Source organism: Bubalus kerabau, chromosome 9 (genome assembly GCF_029407905.1).
Source record: "Bubalus kerabau isolate K-KA32 ecotype Philippines breed swamp buffalo chromosome 9, PCC_UOA_SB_1v2, whole genome shotgun sequence".
Lineage (NCBI taxonomy): Eukaryota > Metazoa > Chordata > Mammalia > Artiodactyla > Bovidae > Bubalus > Bubalus kerabau.
The window spans coordinates 29348978-29372295 of record NC_073632.1 but is presented as its reverse complement, the minus strand read 5'-3'; the positions used below and the strand labels follow the sequence as shown (position 1 = coordinate 29372295).

Genomic DNA, 23318 nt, shown 5'->3' with positions numbered 1-23318 from the left:
CCACCAGGCTCCTCTGTCTATGGGATTCCCCAGGCAAGAATCCTGGAGTGAGTTGCCATTTCCTGCTCCAGGGGATCTTCCTGACCCAGGGATCGAACCTCTGTCTCCTGCATTGGCAGGTAGATTCTTTACCACTGAGCCACCTGGGAAGCCCATAGGGATGCAATACTTAAAATATGTAACAGAATGCTCTCCTGTCTCTTTCTGTCCTTTCTAAGTTGATCTCTTCCATCTTTATATATTTGAGGACATTTTTACGATGAAGACTCCTCTTTTGGCTGCATCTACTAGTCCCTTGGACTGCAAGGAGATCCAACCAGTCCATTCTAAAGGAGATCAGTCCTGGGTGTTCTTTGGAAGGAATGATGCTAAAGCTGAAACTCCAGTACTTTGGCCACCTCATGCGAAGAGTTGACTCATTGGAAAAGACTCTGATGCTGAGAGGGATTGGGGGCAGGAGGAGAAGGGGACAACAGAGGATGAGATGGCTGGATGGCATCACCTCAATGGATGTGAGTTTGAGTGAATTCTGGGAGTTGGTGATGGACAGGGAGGTTTGGCGTGCTGCAATTCATGGCGTCGCAAAGAGTCGGACACAACTGAGTGACTGAACTGAACTGAACTGTCACCATCTTGGTATTGACCAGGGGTTTCTTGGATCACTATTGTTGTTTAGTCATTAAGTAGTGTCTGACTCTTTTGCAGCCCCATGGTCTGTAGCTCACAGGGCTCCTCTGTCCATAGAAATATCCAGGTGAGAGTACTGGAGTGGGCTACCATTTCCTTCCCCAGGGGATCTTCTCAACCCAGGAATTGAAACCATGTCTCTTGCATTGCAAGTGGATTCTTTACCAGTGGGCCACCATAGAAGCCCCTTGGATCACCATTCATAGTGATAAACCCACTTCATGGTACAATCCACTACTTGTGCATCTATAGGAATATGCATACGAAACTGAGAGAAAATATCGTGAAGTGATAAGATGGCCTCTGATATTTTCTATTGCACATTGTTCTATTTCACTGATATTGCTGTTCAACACCACCAAAATGATTGCGTGACCCATAGTTTGAGAGCAATTGTTGAAACTACCATCACCATTTGCCCAGATCTATGCAGCAGTCTATTAGTTGGCTTTCCTTTTTCTATATTTACTTCTTTGATTCCCTATTCCATAGAGCAGTGAGGAGACTCTCAAAAGATAAACCAGAACATATATAACTCCCCTGCACAACCCCTTCAGTGGCTTCTTGCCTTCATAGCAAAGTTCAAACTATTCACTGTGGCCTATATGATAGAGACCTTGACCTTCTCCAGCCTTATCTTATGACCTCTCTTCTTCCTCAATATATTCTGGCCCTCCATAACTTGTGTCTGTACCTCCAGGACACCAGATTCTTGCTGCCTGTGTATAAGCCATTCCAGCTGCCAGGAACACTCATTCCCCAACTTCTCATGGCTAGCCATTGCTTATCCTTTAATTCTTGACTTAATTATTTTCTCTACAGAGAGCCCTTTCTTTACCACCTTTGTTGGAATCAATCACTCCTTCTTATTATCTATTTCAGCCTATTGTTTGAATATGTACCACATTAGAAAAATCAGGAAAAAAAAATATGGCAGCTAAAACACTCTGATTAACACATAGGATGGGGTGGTGGGAGGAGGACCCAGAGAAGAAAATTGCACAGCATTTGGGGGCTGGTTCACAGTCATCCTAGGATCAAGAGCTTGGATTTTGGAAATGTGATTTTATGTGAAGCATCTTGACTTTTAATTTTAGTTTAGTACTGAATCACATTAATTTTGAAAAAGCTACATGTCTCTATTGTACCAGAAGAATGAAGGAAAGGAAGGATGTAGTTATACGTAGGCCAACAATTTAAAGAGAAGCTGTCAGGTCACAGAATTGGTGATGACAGAGGAAATCAAAGTGACAGACTGAACAGAAAGACAGTGTTTAGGTAAATGGGTCAGAGGCTGCTGCTAGAACCAGCTTCTGCCAGCTGGCTGTTCTTCTTGAGATTTCTTCTTGGCTCAGAACTTAATTCAAGGGTTTCATGTTGTGTTTTAATAAGGAAGATGTTTCCATCCTTGAAACATCTCTTCCCTAACTTTGGAGATTCTTCCTGTTACAGAGATCACAGGTAACCTGCCAGTTTAGTACATTGGCAGTCCTGTTGAAGAGGCACTGTAAACTTAGTCCTTTTGAAGGCAAAAGGAGAAGGGGGCGGCAGAGGATGAGATGGTTAGGCGGCATCACTGACTCAATGGACATGAATTTGAGAAAACTCTGGGAGGGAGTGGAGGACAGATGATACTGGTATGCTACAGTCCGTGTGGTCGCAAAGAGTCAGACATGACTGAGTGACTGAACAACAACAACAAAACTTAGTCCTAGGGTCTAACAGTCTCCATTTCTAACCCAGCAGTTCCAGATGTAGAAGCAGATTTTGTACATGGGGTCACCCCTCACCAGCAGCCAGCTGGAGGATGGATATACCTGTTTAGGAGTCCAGGAGACAGTTGGAATCAGATACATTTAACTGGGCCTCAAGGTAGATGTCCTGAGAGAGAATTCCCTGAAGCCAGAGACTGGGAGCATCATCTGAACCTCCCAGGGCCTGATGCCCAGGAGAGCACAAGTCTCCTGGCCCCTCCCTCTGCCATCACAGGCTTTTGCTCCTAAGCATTAGGTCCCATCCAGCTCCTGTGGAAGAGTTAGTCTGCAAAGTACCAGGCATGCTCTGAGAAACATCATCATGCATTTTCTCATCTCATCTCATGTTGCCCAGTCTACCCTCCCAGTTTGGCCTGCCATCATACTCCCACATTTATTTGTTTCCAGCTCAGCACTGGGGGATTGTCATAGATTTCTCCAAATCTATGACATAAATGTATATGTGCTGTGGGTGTCATATCTTTCTAGGCCCCTATAATTCCTCAACAGGAATTTATGTTAACTCTTTTACTCCTCCTTGAAAACCCTCTGAGGTTCAGCCTTGGATAGAGTTTACCAAGGTGGTTGGTGGTATTTCTAGTTGCTAAGTCATATCTGACTCTTGCAACTGCCATGGACTGCAGCCTGTCAGGCTTCCCTGTCTGTGGGATTTCCCAGGCAAGAATACTGGAGTGGGTTGTCATTTCTTTCTTCAGAGGATCTTCCCAACCCAGGGATCAAACCCACATTTCCTGCATTGCTGGCTGATTCTTTCCTGCTGAACCACCAGGGAAACTCATGGCCACATCAAATGAAGCATGGGCTGCTTTTGAAGGGACTAATTGTTTTTGAGAGTTCTCATTAAAAAAAAAAAAAAAAATCTGTGTTGAGAACAAGGAAAAATATCCATCCCCAGGGTTCCTGCATCTGACCCTCAACCTCCTGATTTAATCACTTCATTTTAGAATAAAGCACTTGGCTATTTCTATATCAGCCACTGACTTTTCCCAAGGAATGAATAATAAGGAAGATGTGACATTAACTAAGGCAGCCTTGCCGTAAGGTTAAAGGAACACAGACAGCTGATCTCCAGGATCTCTGGACCTTTGGAACAAATGCCGTTTCTCCCTAGGGCCAAGATGCTTTGAATTAAAATTTATTAAAAACAAAATGAACTGGCTATTTTTGGACTAGAATTTGACCTATTACCTAAATCCAGATTGAAAATGCTTTGTGAAGTTCTGTTGTAAGAGCAGCCATTTCTTTTTGTTTCTTCCTCTCTCTTTCATTCTTTCTTTTTCCTTTTATTATATATAATATCCTAAGTGAACAATGCAAAGAAATAGAGGAAAACAATAGAATTGGAAAGACTAGAGGTCTCTTCAAGAAAATTAGAGATACCAAGGGAACATTTCATGCAAAGATGGGCACAATAATGGACAGAAATGGTATGGACCTAACAGAAGCAGAAGATATTAAGAAGAGGTGGCAAGAATACATTGAAGAACTATAAGAAAAATGATCTTAATGACCCAGATAACCACGATGGTGTGGTTACTCACCTAGAACCAGACATCTTGGAGTGCAAAGTCAAGTGGGCCTTAGGAAGCATTACTACGAACAAAGCTAGTGGTGGTGATGGAATTCCAGTTGAGCTATTTCAAATCCTAAAAGATGATGCTGTGAAAGTGCTGCACTCAATATGCCAGCAAATTTGAAAAACTCAGCAGTGTCCACAGGACTGGAAAAGGTCAGTTTTCATTCCAATCCCAAAGAAGGGCAATGCCAAAGAATGTTCAAACTACTGCACAATTGCGCTCATTTCACATGCTAGCAAAGTAATGCTCAAAATTCTCTAAGCTAGGCTTCAATAGTATGTGAACTGAGAACTTCTAGATGTTCAAGCTGGATTTAGGAAAGGCAGAGGAACCAGATGTCAAATTGCCAACATCTGTTGGATTATAGAAAAAGCAAAAGAATTCCAGAAAAACATCTACTTCTGCTTCATTGACTACACTAAAGCCTTTGGCTGTGTGGATCACAATAAACTGTGGAAAATTCTTAAAGATATGAAAATACCAGACCATCTTACCTACTTCCTGAGAAACTTGTATGCAGGTCAAGAAGCAACAGTTAGAACCAGACATGGAACAACAGACTGGATCAAAACTGAGAAAAGGAATACGTCAAGGCTGTATATTGTCACTCTGCTTATTTAACTTACACACAGAGTACATCAAGCAAAATCCTGGGCTGCATGAAGAACAAGCTGGAATTAAGATTGGCAGGAGAAATATCAATAACCTGAGATATGCACATGACACCACCCTTATGGCAGACAGTGAAAAAGGAACTGATGAGTCTCTTGATGAAAGTGAAAGAGGAGAGTGAAAAAGCTGGCTTAAAACTGAATATTCAAAAAAATGAAGATAATGGCATCTGGTCCCATCACTTCGTGGCAAATAGATGGGGAAGCAATGCAAACAGTGACAGACTTTATTTTCTTGCACTCCAAAATCACTGGACATGTTGACTGCAGCTATGAAATTAAAAGACGCTTGCTCCTTGGAAGAAAAGCTATAAGAAATTTAGACAGCATATTAAATAGCAGAGACATTACTTTGCCAACAAAGGTCTGTCTAGTCAAAGCTATGGTTTTTCCAGTAGTCATATATGGATGTGATACTTGGACCATAAAGGAGGCTGAGCGCTGAAGAAATCATGTTTTTGAACTGTGGCGTTGGAGAAGACTCTTGAGAGTCCCTTGGACTGCAAGGAGATCCAACTAGTCAATCCTGAAGGAAATCAGTCCTGAATGTTCATTGGAGGGACTGATGCTGAAGCTGAAGTTCTAATACTTTGGCCACCTGATGCAAAGAACTGACTAATTATAAAAGACCCTGATGCTGCGAAAGATTGAAGGCAGGAGGAGAAGGGGATGACAGAAGAAGAGATGGTTGGATGGCATCACCAACTCAATGGACATGAGTTTGAACAAGCTCCAGGAGATGATGAAGGACAGGGAAGCCTGGCATGCTGCAGTCCATGGGGTCACAAAGAGTCGGACATGACTGAGGTGCTGAACAACAATATGTAATATCTTATTCTCAAATAATGTAACAGATACGAAATATAGGAAACCTCTGGGAATTCAACAGAATTTTTGTAATTATGGGGATGATCCACTGACAGAGCAGTAACAAAAAACAGACTTCAACTGACAAGAACTGTCTGCAGAGGATGATCAAGTCAGAAATTTGACTGTTACATGTGTTTGAATAACATAATCTGACACAGATGCTGAACCAACTTATGCTATAATGATATCATATTTGATATTTTCTACTTAGTTGTACTCAAAGTTCAATTTCTCAGTGCTATTATATACAGTAAAATATGTTGTAGGTATTTATTAGCCAAAATTGGATTTAAGAAAACAAAGCGGAATTAGCCCCAAATGAGAGCAAATTAGACGAAGGCCAAAGACGAACAGAACCTTATGGATAGCTATAAAGTCACAGCAAGAGACTAAAACTGGGGATCCCTGCATTTAAGAAGACTACCGTGCTCTTTAGTGAGATACCACATTTTCCCACAGGCTTTGGGAGAATAACATTTCAATTTTTCAGACCTGATATTTGTGGTCAGTGCTTCAACTAGGTGTACAAGAGCCTTTAAATGGGAGAGTATGGTGATATCTCTATGGGTTTGTGAATATTGAACTTCTGAGTCCCCTATATTTCATTTTTGCAATAACTTCACAATGGCCAACAGATGATATGATATATAGCTATCAGAGAAAAATGAACTGAAGGCATAATTAGAATCCTGTATGGCAGAAGGATGACCATTTTAGATTGTTGAAGTACATTTACATTTTAGATCGTTGAAGAACTAAACAGATTTAAAATACACTGTCCCTTTTTCCTCATAAGCATATTCATATTTTAAGACCACATACTTTTAAAAATTTGAGCTATATAGTCACTATAGTTAAATGTCCTAAGAAAATAATAAGGATAAAAGTTTTTATTGAAAAACTTACTACTATAAAATTTGAATAAGTAGTAACATAACATCCTCATACAATTAAAAGTAATATTTTAAATTTTATGGCTTGTGTATGAAAGCACAATTTGAAATCTAAAGCTGATTATACTTCATAAATTATTTGATTTAAAAACAGAACAGTGCTGGAAACTTCTGAAGTATTCCCAGAAGCACTGAAAAATAAACGAGAGAAAAGTTAAATCGACAAAAAAAAAAAACAACCCTCATTAATCGTACATAATCAGGGCTTCAGAAAAATGAGTCAACAGATGATCATAAAATTGGAATCTATTTCATAATGGCATTGACAGTTATTAAAAGCTTATTAAAAGTTTAAAGCTTAGCATATTCCAACTGAAAACGTTATCTTCCTAAATAAAGAACTTTTACTAGACATACAGAACTTATTTAGGTTATTTAATCTAGGTTATTTGCCAGGTTTTTAGGTAACCATAGTGATCAGACCTAAAGGATTTACAAAAGGTTAATAACAGCCGATAGCACTAGATGGATTCAATAGCCATTTATCTGTATTAATGAATAGGGAATGAGAACGGATGTGTGAAAGAATCAACATCTAGAGAAAAAATTAGGGGAGATACAAGTACATGTGTATACCCACAGGTTCACATCCCGCTGTGCTATTGTTACCAAACCCCCTCTGCAACACACACACACACACATTCGAAATCCAGGGATTGCTCACTGCACAGGGATTTAAGAGGAGACGAAGGCTCAGACTACCCAGGTTTTACTGCAGCTTAAAGTGCATTTTGCAAAGCCTCTGGTTAATTTGATCAATACAGGCATTCAAAATCAATAATGCAAGTTCCAGAGTAAATGTTTTGATCAAATTGATCGTTAATTAAATTTAGAAGACAACTAAAATTTCCATTGTGCTCTATTAAACACAAGAAGTTTAACCAGACATCTGGCTGTTTAATATCATGTAGATAAAATATCTAAATAATTAGCTTGTTTTTCAATTTTTTGTTCCAAATGTTTGCTATCTTTAGACACAAAGTGGATTAAGAATTAGTCATGATAATTCAATTTCTTTGATTTATGAAGAAGGTGTGACTCAAAATAATGACATACCCAATATGCAAAGGGTAATTATTTTTCATGTCAGAAATATTTAAAAGGCATTTAAAAGGCATCTCACTTCTTCTAGGGTTATAACATACAAAATAGAAAACACTGCAGTGTACAATAATACAGAATTATGTTACAGGAAAGTTTAAAATGAAATATGACTATTCTTATATTTTTATGATTATTCATTTTATTTTTTAAACAATGAACTAAAAATATAGATGTGTTACTTTGGTCATGAAATGGGCTAACCTTGCAGGAGTATCCATTGCTCCAGAGTTCAAAGTGCCTATGTCATGTACACGCCCATGACCGCTGACTTTCTCAATAGGTCCTGTAATCCAATGAAGGACAGAGGTAATGTTCCAAGACATGTCAGGAGTCGAAGACTAGAGTAAACTAGACAAGTCACAAGTGCTCACAAGGGGGATCTATTTTTAACACACAGCAAAGTCACATATTTCTGGTCAGTGCAAGTATGTTGAATTACTGCTCAGAGATCGCACATTGGGTAGATGGAGAGAGTAAGGTTGCCAAATTAGTGCCAATGGAGGGTAAAATAAATAACTTCAGAATCTTAATGGAAACTAGGGAGTGGTTGTGGCACAAATTATCTCAGGTGCCATTATTTTTTTTTCTGTTTTAATACTGTAAAATGACCTTCTGATAGGAAGAACACATGTACACCCATGGCTGATTCATGTGAATGTATGGCAAAAACCACCACAATATTGTAAAGTAATTAGCCTCCAGTTAAAATGCTGCTGTTAAGTCGCTTCAGTCATGTCCAACTCTGTGCGACCCCAGAGACGGCAGCCCACCAGGCTCCCCCATCCCTGGGATTCTCCAGGCAAGAACACTGGAGTGGGTTGTCATTTCTTTCTCCAATGCAGGAAAGTGAAAAGTGAAAGTGAAGTCGTTCAGTCGTGTCCGACTCTTCGAGACCCCATGGACTGCAGCCTACCAGGCTCCTCCGTCCATGGGATTTTCTAGGCAAGAATACTGGAGTAGGGTGCCATTGCCTAAAATAAATTAAAAAGAAAAAAAAAAGAATGTCACTTCTTTTATGCTAAACAATGACCTTATTGAGTAACTACAAATTTCAAAACCTGGAGGGCAGTTCAATTGCCCTTTGGAGATATCTTATCTAAACCGTGGGTACTTAATTATGTGTTAGCATAAACTCCCTTTTAATGTCCAGGACTCTGGCTGGAGCTGTGGCTTCTCAGAAATCGATCTCCAGTCAGAAGCTTCCATGGTTCAAATAGTAATAACTTTGATAGCTCTTATTTTCTAGCCCCTATACTATCTCAAGTAATGATTCTTTTGTTTTTTTTTAGAAAGTTAAACTTGAATCTTTTATTCCATATTGCTAAAATATATCCAAATGTCTTAGTTCTTAGAGTCTGCAGCTAGTTTTCCCATTCACATTTTACTTAAGGAGCCAGCATTTTCAAGGTGGTGAAATTTATCTTCCTGGAGTCTGGTTTGAACAGTTTTTAAGAAGCCTGTCTATAAAAATGTTCATCACCCTAGTAGCTTTTGGGGAAAAAAACCTTCATTTTAAATATTATTTGTTGTGTTACTATCTGTTGTGTTCAGTTTCTCAGACTTTCTAAGACTCAGAAATGTGCTTTTTGGTTGCTTACAATTTTCCATAGTAATTTCTCCCAAACATCAGGATAGCATTAATTGTACTATTTTATTTCCCTCCCCATTCCACCCCTCTAGGTTGATACAGAACCCGTTTGAGTTCCCTGATTCATACAGCCAATTCCCCATTGGCTATCTATTTAATTGTACTGTTTATTTCTTTCTTTGCAGCAGATAATTTTGAGGTAAGGAAGGAAATTAAGAGGAAAAGATTTTAACAAAGAAAGTTATGGTAGAAATGTTTAAAAAATTCTTTTAAACAAGGAGGTATATGCATTACTGAATCAGTGTATGGTCTAAGTATGTGAGCAAATATACTTTTTGTAGCTGCTATAAATTCACATGGTAATTACACAATTTCTGAATTTGGCATATCAAAATGGTGCTGGTAAAATGGATATACACCATGTTTAATTATGTCCAAAATGTTGAAAGGTCATATAAATTAATGATCAGTGACCAATATGTCAATATATGTGTACAAAGTAAGAGTTGGCTAAAAATATATCAGAATGAGCTGATATACCCACAGAAGACAGTTTTCTTTTTCTCTCTCTCTCTCTCTTTTCACAAGATACATGAATATTTTGGCCAAATTCCTTTTAGAAAATAATTTATTATATAATGAATTATAATTCATTATATTCATTATATAATGAATTAGAAATAGAATATAATGAATTCATTATATTCATTATATAATGAATTAGTATATAATTCAATATATTCCCACCTTGTACCTTTCTCAAAGCTTTATAAGCACCACAAGTAAACATCCACATTTTCTTCAGAGAAGTTAAACATTCTTCTAGTACAAACTTGCAGAAGGAAAAACTTGCAATATAAATATGACTTTGGGGGAAAAGCAGTTTACTTATTCATATTTGGTAGGTTTTGAAAATACACGTGTATTTCTAGTTTACATTTTGCCAAATGAATGTGACTTTTGAATGTCTCTTTTGTTTGGAGAAAAGAAAACAGTCTGGTCCATGGGACTTGCAACATTGAAACAGCAAGCGTTTCACCAAGATGTCAAAACAGGAGGAACTTCTGGCATAATCAGCACTGATAGCAGCACAAGAAAATACTGGCTTGTCTTTCTGATGAAGAACTCTATTAAAAGATGATCTGCATTGAGTTTGATTTTAAGATTGATGACATAGGACTGTGTTGCTTGCATATTGAATTTCCACAGCTCAGTGATCTCTGCCTATGCAAAGAACTGTTTTTATGTGGTCATATATGTCAAATAAATATTCTTAAATATAACCTTAGGAAATGACACTTAGGAGATGCTCAACAGTTTTTGTAAGATGTTCACAAGTGAGAATGTAGTCCATACAAACGATGCTCTTTATGGCTAGAGGTTCCCTTCAAACTGAACAATTTGTTACTGATCACTGAAATACACTCACAGATATTTGAATGTATGAAAGATTAAACCATGTGGTCCTGAGAAAGGGATGCTGGTCCATGACTGAAAGCAACTGAGTCTTACTTTAACTTTTCCAGAATTAGAGATGTAAACCTGCAAAAAATCACTTAGAATTTCTTGCACTGCTCATCGGCCAGAATAATTTTGAAGATAAAATGAAGTAAAACAGGAAAAAAGTGTTGAAAAGTTTAAACTATAGAAGTTAATCTGTTGATTGCTAACAACCATATAGGTAGTAAGATGCTGGGCTGTTATTCTCAAGACTAGAAGCTGTATGATTTAGGATGTCTCTGGCCTTTGATAGGCCTTAAATAAACCTTTGTTTCCCTGAAGAAACATGAGGAGAGTCATTTCACAAGCAGCATTCCCTGGGAAAACAGGTAATGTATTGACTAATTTCCCAGGAGTTTTAAATTCTACATGAAGCCCTTTGATTGGCTGCTGTTCTACTAGTAATTACTGGATGACAGAAAGCTCTTGTTTGCCCTGCAATGTGGACTTCTGTGCGGACATGGCTGGAGAAGGACACCTGTCTGTCCTCCATGGCCTCAGGAACCACTCTGCCCTAGGAAGGTGGTAAATGGCAAGGGTGTGGGGAGTGGCCCAAAAATCTTTATATCCCACTGCTCTGGCCCAGAGTGGGGGTGAGGGGACAAGGTATTCCTGCAGGGTTCTGTCACTTTTGGTGGAAAGGGCAGGGGCAGGGGAAGGTGGATAATCCATGGAGAGGGTAGAGAGAGCTGGTGTGAAAAGATGAAGAGCAAGACAAAAATCTGGGGAGAGAGAGGAACTAGGCCTCACTGCTGTGTTCTAAGCAAACTTTGGATGTGAGCGTGGGGGAATCATTGCATATTTATTTGCTGCTTATCTTCTGAAAACATTCCTGAAAAGACAGGAAGCAAAGCAAAATGGGAAGGGTAGCAAGACTAAGTGAAATTGGGGCAGACTGTGACCCTCCCCACCCTGTTTCTGTGTGTGTGTGTGTGTGTGTGTGTGTGTGTGTGTGTGGTTTTCTCAAAGCCTCTTTGGAAGGCTGCTAACTTTCTGGACCTCCCCCCCCCAGTCAGGGAGGCAGGCCTTTCTGACTGAGGAAGATACTCTCATCCACCCAGCCAGGTGCATTCTGACCTCAGCAGCTGTTTCAGGACAAAACACCTTGGTCTTCGATGTTCTATACAATCTGAACATAGAATTTGGAAAGAAAGTAGGAGCAGAGTACAGTTCCAGTTCAGTTTTAAGCCTAAAAGGAAAATGAAATGACAGGGGGAAGGAAGGCTCCCAGAGGAAAAGCTGCAGAGAGCAGCCACAGGAGTGGTTGTGAACCGAGGCTCTGCCACTTCTGTCAGTTCCTTAACCTTCCTCTGCCTCATCTCCCCCATCTGGAAAACGGGGATGTGATATGTAGAGCTCTGATATGTGGAGAAAGTTTAAAAGAAATGGTGTCTATAACATACTGAGCATAGTGTCTGGCCCATTATAACCAACTCAAGTACATTAAGTACTCTCCAGGCCAAAATGGAACTTCTTATTTTGCTAAGTTCAGATAGACTGTCACTTTTGAATCCAGGTTAACTAGCCATAAGTGTTTCTTTTGTTAGCTTTCCTTTAAGAACTACAGATACAGACATACAGCATTATATTGCCATAGATCTTCCTCCCCTTTAAGATGAGAAAAAGTAAATTATTTACCAAAAAGGTACAGAAATTAAAGCCTGTTTAAAGCCTAGTATACAGACATGTATATGGCAACTCTGCACCTAAATTTAATCCAAGGGTAACTGTGTTGAGAGGTGATCTTGGCAATGAACATGTTTGGAGAGTGGGGACTTTCTCATTTGATAATTAGTTTGGTTTCTAGGGAAAAAGAAATACTTGCAATTGCAAAATTTGCAATTTTATGTAAGGATGAACCATTTCTTTTCCAGAATGTAAATATTATCTCAGTTTGAAGACAGGGAGAAGAGGGACAAAGAACAACAGACACTTTCATTCGACAACATGTATCAAATGGCCATATATGAATCAGGCACATATGAATCCAGTCAAATACTATGTAGTGCTGCCAAAAGTAAGAGATCCCAGATGTAATAGCGCAGGAGGTGGCAGGTCTGGATTATTGGGATTAGGAGGGGTGCTAGCAAGGGAGAACCCAGAGAGGGAGGGGTAACACTTTGTTAGAGGGTCAGGGACGTGTCAGCCACAAAGCCCTGGAGACTTGGGAGAAGTCATCTTGCCCCACTGCCCCTGGAACTCACCCTTCTCCAGCATAGGATCTAATGCACTGCAGGCTCTCTGGAGCTGGCCTCAGGCTCCACCTCTGCCTCTCAGCCATGCTCTCCACTCTCCATGAGAGCAGCCAGGCAGAAAAGAGCAGCCTCTGCCAGGGAGAAGGTGCCCATCTAGAGAACCAGGCTGCAGTATCCCTTGTCAGCCTGGTGTAAATTGAGACTGGGCCCTTGTGTTAGGAATCGCATGGGCAACTTGCCAAAATGTAGATTCCTTTAGCCCCACAGGCCAAAATCTTTAAGATTTCCTGAAGCCCAGGTAGCCAAGGGCTCAGAGACTAATGCTTTTTTTTCTTTTTTCTTCCCCACTTTTTTTGGGAGAAGGGTTAAAGTATAAAATAATGGCAGTGGGGCTAAACCTTTTTTTTTTTTTCAGTGCAGTGTACCCAATACTGGGCTTCTCAGGTGGCTCAGACAGTAAGGAATCCACCTGCAATGCTGGAGACCCAGGTTCGAGCCCTGGGTCCAGAAGATCCCCTGGAGAAGGGAATGACTACCCACTTCAGTAGTCTTGAGTGGAGAATTCCATGGACAGAAAAGCCTGGCAGGCTATAGTACATGGAGTCGCAGTCAGACGTGACTGAGTGACTAACTTTCATTTTCACCTACTACATAATCTACTCCATTGCTTTTGTTTTCAGGGGCAGAATTCATATTAGCCTTGAACATGTGTTTCATTATAGAAAAGGCCTTTTCTTTTTCGTTCAAATCCAGAGGTTCAAAGTACCAGGGGGTACTGGTAGGCTACATATATCCTATTCCTGAAAACTATGGCTAAATAGCACTCCCCAGAGAAATGGGTGGAGAAGGCAATGGCCCCTCATTCCAGTACTCTTGCCTGGAAAATCCCATGGACAGAGGAGCCTGGTAGGCTGCAGTCCATGGGGTCGCTAAGAGTCAGACACGACTGAGCGACTGCACTTTCACTTTTCACTTTCATGTATTGGAGAAGGAAATGGCAACCCACTCCAGTGTCCTTACTTGGAGAATCCCAGGGACATGGAAAAATCCCATGGACAGAGGAGCCCGGTGGGCTGCCGTCTATGGGGCTGCACAGAGTCAGACACGACTGAAGAGACTTAGCAGCAGCAGCAAAATGGGTTGGTTTCGAGGCCTGAACTCACCACTGATTAGCTATGAAATTTGGGCAAATCTCTACCTCACAATTCTTGTTTCCAAATCCCTGTGATAGAGGATATCTTCTCAAGCGAAGATTAAACGAGGTGTTAAGTGTAAAGAGCTAAGCAGAGTATTGCCCGGAGGTTCTCAGGAAGTTCCTAGAACCAATCTGGTTTGTATCGAGATGTACCACCAATCTCATTTCTTACAGTGGCGGTCTATAAGGCCTTGCTCAAACTCCAATTCTCTTACACTCTTCCCTTTTGCTGGCAGTGCTTTTCTCCTTTCCCAACTACCAAGGCAAGTCCACTTTTCAAGATCCGATCAAAAGGACGCCGCTCCTCTCGTCTCCCCCAGCTCCCCTGGTCCCAGTTAGTCCACCACTGTGTGTGTGTGTGTGCTATGTCGCTTCAGTCGTGTCCGGCTGTTTGTGACCCCGTGGATTGTAGCCCACCAGGCTCCTCTGTCCATGGGGTTCTCCAGGCAAGAGTGCTGGAGTGAGTTTTCACGTCCTCCTCCAGGGGATCTTCCCGACCCAGGGATGGAACCCGCGTCTCTCATGTCTCCTGCATCGGCAGGCGGATTCTTATCCACTGTGCCACCAGGGAAGTCCAAGTCCACCACTGCTCTATGTCAAATCACACGTTTCTCACAACACACGCGCAGTTATGCACAGGTGACTAGATCCATGAGTGTGCATCTGGGGAAGCGATGGGCCCGTGAGAATCGTGTGGTTGGTTGTCCCGCGGTCCCTTCCTGGACTCCCGCACCTCGCGAGGCCGGCGCTGAGGAGTAATGGCTTCCGTCTGCGGTCCCGCTGGTTCCTCCGCTTTGAGAGCAGCGCCGCAGGGCACCGGCAGGGGGCGGCGTTGCCACGCAGCTGGAGGCTCGGCGGGTGACCGTCCCCCCTAACTCCCCAGCACCCCCCTCAAGGCACTCAGCTTCGGTGACGAGGCCGGGGCTCCCCCTGTTCGGAGGCGGGGCGGGGGGGGTCGTGTTCCCTCGCAGGCAGGGCGGCCGGGGTCGTGCGGGGCCACAGGCGGGGGGTTTCCAAGCTTCCCAGGCGCCCCCCACCCCAGGAGCCCGCAGCCTCCACGAGAAGGAAAGTTACTCTTTTAAGTTTGAAAAGAGGCATCGAGCAGCCAGAATTGACAGTCAGAAGAGGGGGGCGCTTTCTAGCAAAGACCGGGGTGGGCTGGGGGCGTGTGGGCGCGAGGGCGCGCGGAGATAACACCACGCTCCTTTCGCGCCGTTGAGGCGACTGAGTTGAGGAGCTGCGAGAGGAACGTTTGTGTCCTTTAAACTCGTACTTTTCGCGGGTCGTGGAACACCAGCTCGTTTCACACCGACATTAGCACACTCACTTGAAAAAGGAAAACCTTAGGCGCCCCGGGAACGAACGCGCTCCTCCGCCTCAGGTCTCGGCGAGAGAACGCGCCGCCGGAGCGTCCGGCCCGGCTCGGCAGCCCTTCGCGCGACCCGGCGGCCGCGCGCTCCCCGCGCGCTGCACTCCGGGCCCGCCGGGTCCTCAGCCGCTGGCCGCGCGCCCTTCCGGCTATCAGGCCCGCCGGGGCGCCCGCTCGGAGACGCGCGCTGGCCCCACGCCGCGCCCCCGGCCCGCTCGCGCGCGCGGGAGACGGGCGCACGCTCGGCCCCGCCCCCGCGCTCCGCGGGCTCACGCCGAGCTCCCCGCGCCGCCTGAGGTCTGGAGAATCGAAACCCGGGGGAGCTCGCCCTTCCCCTCGCGCGCGCCGCCTGACCGGCAAGGGGAAGTGGGCGTCTTAGTTCTCGCCGAGGCCGGGTTTATTAACGGAGTAAATGGTCTAGCTTGACACCACACATTGTCTAATAAAACGATGGTCGGGGGTTCGGGGAGTCGAAAGAACCTCTGGAGCCCCGTCCACAAGCCATAATGACGCGCCAGAAAAGGCGAGAATTTTATGTTTGGGAAGTTTCTGCAGTTGCGCGAATTTCGCCGGGCTCTGGTTGTGCGGGCGACTTAGAACTCTTGAGGCATCGGAAATGCTTCGTTGGAGGGGAAAAAATAAAAAATAAAAAGAGGGGCTTTGTGTGTGTGGGAGGTGGGGGAGGAATCCATACGTCAAATATAAGTACAAGCACACGAGTGCACACTCACAACCGCCGTCGGCCTCGCGCTCCGGGACCGGCCGCCGCAGCCTTTCAGCTCCGCAGGGCTCGGGCAGCGGGGCGGGCGGGCGGGGGCGGTGCCCTATGCAGATGAGGAGGGTGTGGCGATTCGTGCGGCGCAGGGCCCCGGAAGCGCCCAGAGGACCTCGTATAAAAAAAGTACTGAGGCCGTTTCTCCCGCACAACTGCTAAAGCTCCAGAGACAGGAACGTGTGCGGCGGCGGCGGCGGCGGCGGCGGCGGCAGCAGGAGCCGCCACCTCCGGGACCACCGCGACTCAGGCGGCGCGGGCGGGGGCGAGGGGCGGGAGTGGCCGGTGCGGGCGGCGGGGGTCTAGGAAGGACTCGAGTCGCTCGCCGAGGCCGGGAGCGCACTCGCTGCTCGCGAAGAGTTGTCGCCTCGCAGTTCCTCGCTCGCCGCGCTCCTAGAAGGGGCGGCCGCCTCCAGGTGACACAGACGGGACTCCCGCTTGCGCTTTTCCAGATGCATCAGAGATACTTTTGGTGCGGGGCTGCTCTTGCGGGGCGCGGTGCGCGGCTGGGGAACCGCGGGGGCCTGGGGAGGGAGCGTCTCCGGGGTGTCCCCCTAGGCGAGGCGGGGGGATTCAAGGGGGGAAAGGGGGCGCGTTCCTGCCTTCGCGGCCCCCCTCCCCCGTCCGCCCTGCCGCTTCTCAGCGTCCTCAGCGCGCTCCTTCCCCCACTTCCCCCCCCCCCCCCCCGTTCTCTCTTAGGACCGACCAGGGCCAAGTGGCGTTCGGCGGGCACTTCATGGCGGAAGGCGAAGGGTACTTTGCCATGGCCGAGGACGAGCTGGCCGGCGGCCCCTACATCCCCCTGGGCGGCGATCTGAGCGGCGGCGACTGCGGCGGCGGCGGCGGGTTTGCCGGGCACTGCTTGGAATACTGCGAGAGCCCCACCGCGCACTGCAACGTGCTGAACTGGGAGCAAGTGCAGCGGCTGGACGGCATCCTGAGCGAGACCATCCCGATCCACGGGCGCGGCAACTTCCCCACGCTCGAGCTGCAGCCCAGCCTGATCGTGAAGGTGGTGCGGCGGCGGCTGGCCGAGAAGCGCATCGGCGTCCGCGACGTGCGCCTCAACGGCTCGGCCGCCAGCCACGTCCTGCACCAGGACAGCGGCCTGGGCTACAAAGACCTGGACCTGATCTTCTGCGCCGACCTGCGTGGGGAAGAGGAGTTTCAGACTGTGAAGGACGTCGTGCTGGACTGCCTGTTGGACTTCTTACCCGAAGGGGTGAACAAGGAGAAGATCACACCACTCACGCTCAAGGTAAATCACCCCCTCCGCCACCACCCCCCGCCCCCGCCACCCCAGAGGGGCCCGGGGCCCCCGCGGCGGGCCGGGCGCGAGTGCTGCACGGCTGACACCCGGGGTTCGGGTCGGCCACCTGGACCCGTGTGCGCGCCCTGGCTAATTTTGCTTTTCAGTTATCTTATTTTTTTTTCTGAGTTCACGAAGGTGCGTGGACTTGTGTCTGAGTGTTTTCGTTGACTTGCTGCTTCAGCGCCCCGCGCCTTCTGCTTCCTCATCTGCCCTGCCCTCTCTTCCTTCTCCTTATTTTTTAACTCTTGGCTTTCCTTGCTTGAGTCGTGTCCGGAGTACATTCGTACATTCTGATAAGTAGAAGAGTGAAATGTTGTCCATCTTTTTTTTTTTTTTTTTTTGAGTCATTGGATGTTTGAGTCTCCTGCAGCCTGCAGCAGAGGCGAGTCAATGGGCTTATTATTGTGTTGGAAAAAGTGACTAATTTCCTAGCTGCTTTCTGCTGACTCCAGGCATTAAGAATAAATACGGCTTTTCTCCTGGTTGGTGGTTGGGTTCGGAATATAATGGGTCCCCTCCTCCCCACTTTGGCTCAAAGCGCGTTAAAATGATCTGAGGAACCAGCCTCCCAGAATATCTTAATTTAGTTCATATTTGATTTTAGCTGCAGAATCCCTGCGGGGACCCACAAGATACTGATCCTATCAGTAGCCTGGCGGGTGGAGGGGAAACTAGGTGACTAGGGACAGGATGAGAGGCAGACTGACTTTTTACTGTAGGCCCTTCTGTCTTTTGAATATTGCAGCTATATTGTGTGAATCTTGTACCTGTAAGAGCATTCTCAAAAAATAACATTTCAAAAGTCAGACATGACAACAGAACCGCTTAGTACTGTGATATGTCTGCCAAAAGCCTCAAACTATTACTTCTAGTCTCTTTCCCAGACAGCAGAACCACTCGTTAAATGTACTTTTTGTTGTTGTTGTTTTCAGAAGACTGTTTAATGTTTAAACCTGTAGGTAGTGTTTTGCTGAAACTTGACAAAACAAAAGGGGAGGAGCAAAATAATTCTCAGCTGTGATGAGGATGTATTTATTATTTTTTTCTAGGTTTGCTCATCTTCTTGTTTTGTCTTTTAAATTGTAGGAAGCTTATGTGCAGAAAATGGTTAAAGTGTGCAATGACTCTGACCGATGGAGTCTTATATCCCTGTCAAACAACAGTGGCAAAAATGTGGAACTGAAATTTGTGGATTCCCTCCGGAGGCAGTTTGAATTTAGTGTAGATTCTTTTCAAATCAAATTAGACTCTCTTCTCCTCTTTTACGAATGTTCAGAGAACCCGATGACTGAAACCTTTCACCCCACAATAATCGGGGAGAGCGTCTATGGCGATTTCCATGAAGCCTTTGATCATCTTTGTAACAAGATCATTGCCACACGGAACCCGGAGGAAATCAGAGGGGGAGGCCTGTTAAAGTACTGCAACCTCTTAGTGAGGGGCTTTAGGCCCGCCTCTGATGAAATCAAGACCCTTCAGAGGTATATGTGTTCCAGGTTTTTCATCGACTTCTCAGACATTGGAGAGCAGCAGAGAAAACTGGAGTCCTATTTGCAGAACCACTTCGTGGGCTTGGAAGACCGCAAGTATGACTATCTCATGACCCTTCATGGAGTGGTGAATGAGAGTACCGTGTGTCTGATGGGACATGAAAGAAGACAGACTTTAAACCTGATCACAATGCTGGCTATCCGGGTGCTAGCTGACCAGAATGTCATCCCTAACGTGGCCAACGTCACTTGCTATTACCAGCCGGCCCCCTATGTAGCAGATGCCAACTTTAGCAATTACTACATTGCACAGGTCCAGCCAGTGTTCACATGCCAGCAACAGACATACTCCACTTGGCTACCCTGCAATTAAGAATCATTTAAAAATGTCCTGTGGGGAAGCCATTTCAGACAAGATAGGAAAAAAAAGAGAAAGAGAGAGAGAGAGAGAAAAGAAAAATAAAAAGAAAAAGGCTGAGTGATCCAGCCCTTATTAGGGATATGTTTTGTGCAATGATGATCTGCTCCTGGTTTTAAACTTGGCAAAGCTTTGTGGATCTTTTCATAGGTATGGGGGCACGATCTCAAAATAACCCACCCACCACCACCAACCCTCCCGCCTGATTCTCCTACCCAATTGGATTCTTTGCTGAAACAAAAGAGACCTGTCATTAAAAGCAACCAGGTTCTCCTAAAATAACTAGAGACAGAGGAAAAAAAAGCTTGATGACAATATGGGTTTGCAGTACCTGCTCCCATAGCTTTGCCGTAGGAAAAAAAGACAAGTGGATAGTTTCTTATAAGATGGAATTCATGAAAGGGAATATACAGAGATTAAAAAAAGGTCTCCCTCCAACTTAATTATCAATTCAGGAGTTCAGATAGTAACAATGGTACAGAAAGAAGGGGTACACCAACATTGGGATTGCTGAGGCTTGTAGTGAATACTATCTGTGGAACTCTCCCATTGCGCTAATAGAAATGGCTTGCTCCAAATGAACAGTAGTAGGTTGGTGCAGTTCTCATAACAAACAGCAGAACTTATGATGACACAATCCATTATTTCCAGCTGCGTGCATAGCTCACATTTTTTAAAATGTGAAAATGCAAGCAAAAACAGCTGTAGCAAAGAAAGTATGCTCAAGGACCAAAGATTTACCAGATAAAAATACCCAAGTAGAAGAGAGATAGTAGAATATATAAAGAGTTACTATATTTGTTACACACCAATATACATCAAAGTGCCTGTTGCCTTCTGAAAATTTGAAGTGGAAAAATTTTATGGTTTAATGACTTATTTTATCAGGGACTCAAGAAGAAAATAAAACAACACATAAGCTTGTGAATGGTGGAGGAGATGCCCTATTTTTTTCTTGACAAATACTTGTATAAAGTTAACATTGTTGGTGTGATGTTATCCTAGGTACATGTGTATGTGTGTGTATATTATGTGTATATATATACATATTTGTGATATGTGTATATACACACAGTTCATTGACTATGGTCTAGAATAATGTAGCAAATAGGAAATGTTTAAATACTGTGTGCTTTTATGTTTTCAACAGGATAACCTGAGAAGTGGGCATATTGCAGTGATGAATTAAATCCCACATCTAAAAAACTTAAAGTGAATGAAGGAGGAAAACAATTAATATATTTGATAGATTGAGCAGAGATTATACCTTTTTAGTGAGTGTTTTTTTTTTTTCTTTTTATTTTGTGAGCCATAGAATTCCACAAATGGGAGAATATTTGTTTGGCAGAACACTTTTTTTTTATACTGAACTGCCATTTTGACAGTTTGAACCCTTTTAGTTTTTGTAATACTTGCATACCTCCATGATGTATAATCCAGTGGATCATGGATCAGTGATAGTCTGTTTAAATCCCTGACTGCTCAAAAGAATTTCTGGTGATCTGAACACTACTTATTAATATTTAAATGAATTTTTAAATGAGTGCATTATGCATTCCAGGACCACTAGAGTTTAGTAAATGTGAAATGACCCTTTTTAAAGAGTATTTGCACAATTGCTTAAAATTTATATATGAGATATATTATATATAAAATTTTATAAATTCATGCCAACATGAAACATCTTCGATCTGGTTGTCACACTGCATTTAAATATTTAGTACTGTACTTCAAATTCACTCACTTTGCATCGAATCAGTTTCAACTTTATTTTCTGTCTCAAGAGACCAGTTACACCTTTGTGAAATGAACTGGTGTTACTATTTCAGTTCAGTGACAGCTAATCTTGAACCCATCCCTTCTCCCAGCCTTTAATTTCTTTGGACACTGGTCTCTGAAAATGCATTTGTTGAAAACAAAACTTAACATCCGAAAACCTTCCCTCTTGTCTTGTGAGGCAGCCACATCATCCCTTACCAACCCTAGTGGATGACTGCTTACTATGTGCAGCCCTCTGAAGAATCAACTGATTGTTGTCATCCATTAGAGAGGGATTGGGGAAGAAAATAGCATCATCCTATTGGCAGTGTAATCTGTTTGTTATCTGGGCATCCCTCAGATGCTCATTGTTAGTTTAATCCATCCAACTACCTTTCTTGCGCATCTTTCTTTGAAGCCTTAACCGGAACTTGATGGGTTTGCTGGAGCAGCCTCCCTGTGAACTCTGTCCCAGCTGTAACAGCTACTGCACTGCCACTCGCTGTTTTGTAGGGAACTTTTTCTTCTCCCATGTTGGCTCCGACTCGCTCACTCCAGCTCTGGGTTTTGAGAAATTCATTGCTAATTCCCAGGAAATGTTCCATTTGCAGATTAAGCCTGATACTAAATGGTCAGAAACCCAGAGCTCCATCCTCCTTACCTGTTTGGACATTCCCTAAGATTAAAGCTAAGGGAACATTTGGGAATGGAGGAGGAGCGTCTGGGCATCTGCCTTGTTCCTTCTCATCCTAACTCTTGACGGATGAGTCGTCCACTATTTCACAAAGAATCTGGAGGTCTCCGGCTCTGCCAGAGCAACGATCCGCTGTTATTTTATGGCACAGATTCTTGTATGGAGGGGCCTTCTTTGAAAAATACACTTTTCATTTGTTTTCTCAGATATTTATGTTCTTTTCTTGCTTACTCCAGGGCTGGTAGCATAGTTGGAAATGCCAGCACCTGGCTTTCAGTTAGAACAGGCTGTACTCAAGACAACCTTCGGCATTTACTTTGATTGATATAATTTATTTCCCTTTTGTATGTACTATAGTCTTGTGCATATGTAGTTGAACAAACGGTGGAATATATGTCTATCTTTGTGGATGTGTGGCCTAAACATTTGAATGTCTGGTGAGAGAGAGCCATGTGTCATAGGTCAGAAGAAAGGACAGCTCTCAACTCCTGATTAGTGTCTGTGATTTGCTTACCTTTGTGTTTATCTGGTCGAGTGCGCTGTTACTTTAAAGCAGGAAGAAGTTTTTTTTTTTTTTTTCCTCTGCTGGAGGTTCTTCTCACCTGTCCAGCCTGGCACATCAGGAAACACTTCACCCATGACAGTGCCCTTTTAACAAGTTGACTTTATTTGCAGTAAAGTCTCATTGCCTCAAGATGTCTTACATCAAGATGGACTTTTCCTTTCCAGAAACAGGATCAAATATTTGCTCACTCTTGGTATTGGGTGGACTGTTTTAACAAGGCTCCAGCATTGCAAGGATGGAAGGTCTGTAAGCCAAGCCAAGGAGGAAACGCCAAGAAGAGTGAACATACTGTTCGTTTTTGCCACCCTTTTCTGTTTGCTTATTGTAGGTTGCCTTACTGCGTGTAAAGTTGTTTTCAGTGCAATGCTTGCCAAACAAATATTGTGAACTATTTTGTAAATGAAATGTATTATGTTAAAAGCTGTCAGCAGTTCAGAAATAAGCTTTTTTGTTGTTTGAAGACAACATGTGTTAGATGACGCCAAAAGCCAAAAAAAGTAATTTCATATATAGTACCTGTTTGAATATAATCTTTCTTTATGATCTCTCATAGCATAGCCTTTTTAGTGCTAAGAAAGAATCTCTATGTAATATTTTGTCATAATCATGGCTTGCTAACAAAGTACATGGTCAAAGTACAGAGTTGGAAGATGGCAAGTAACTTGGTGAGAATGGCTGCAAATCCTTGCAGAATAGAGGAGTCTCTGCCCGCTGGCTGTCTCTCTCTTCGACCTCTCTACAACCATCACCTGCTCCGAGACGTCCTGTTTGCAGCAAGCTGCTTCTGGGGTCACTCTTTTGGAATACTTTCACTTTAGACTGTGT

At 43.8% G+C, this 23318-nt stretch overlaps 1 protein-coding gene and 1 long non-coding RNA gene across 2 annotated transcripts; one reads left to right on the top strand and one right to left on the bottom strand.

Moving 5' to 3' along the window:
• Window positions 1-6527: 6527 nt before the first annotated feature.
• LOC129659978 (uncharacterized) lies at window positions 6528-16271 on the bottom strand. The gene is made up of 3 exons (XR_008718272.1): window positions 16216-16271; window positions 7839-8608; window positions 6528-6664 (listed from the first exon to the last, which is right to left on the bottom strand). It is a non-coding gene; the product is annotated as an uncharacterized LOC129659978 (long non-coding RNA).
• A 260-nt stretch (window positions 16272-16531) lies between these two features.
• Window positions 16532-22702, top strand: TENT5A (terminal nucleotidyltransferase 5A). Its single transcript, XM_055534878.1, has 3 exons — window positions 16532-16672; window positions 16956-17514; window positions 18655-22702. Exons 2-3 carry the CDS (start codon window positions 16993-16995, stop codon window positions 19429-19431), a joined length of 1299 nt encoding a protein of 432 aa, XP_055390853.1. The 5' UTR covers window positions 16532-16672; window positions 16956-16992; the 3' UTR covers window positions 19432-22702.
• The last annotated feature ends 616 nt before the right edge of the window (window positions 22703-23318 follow it).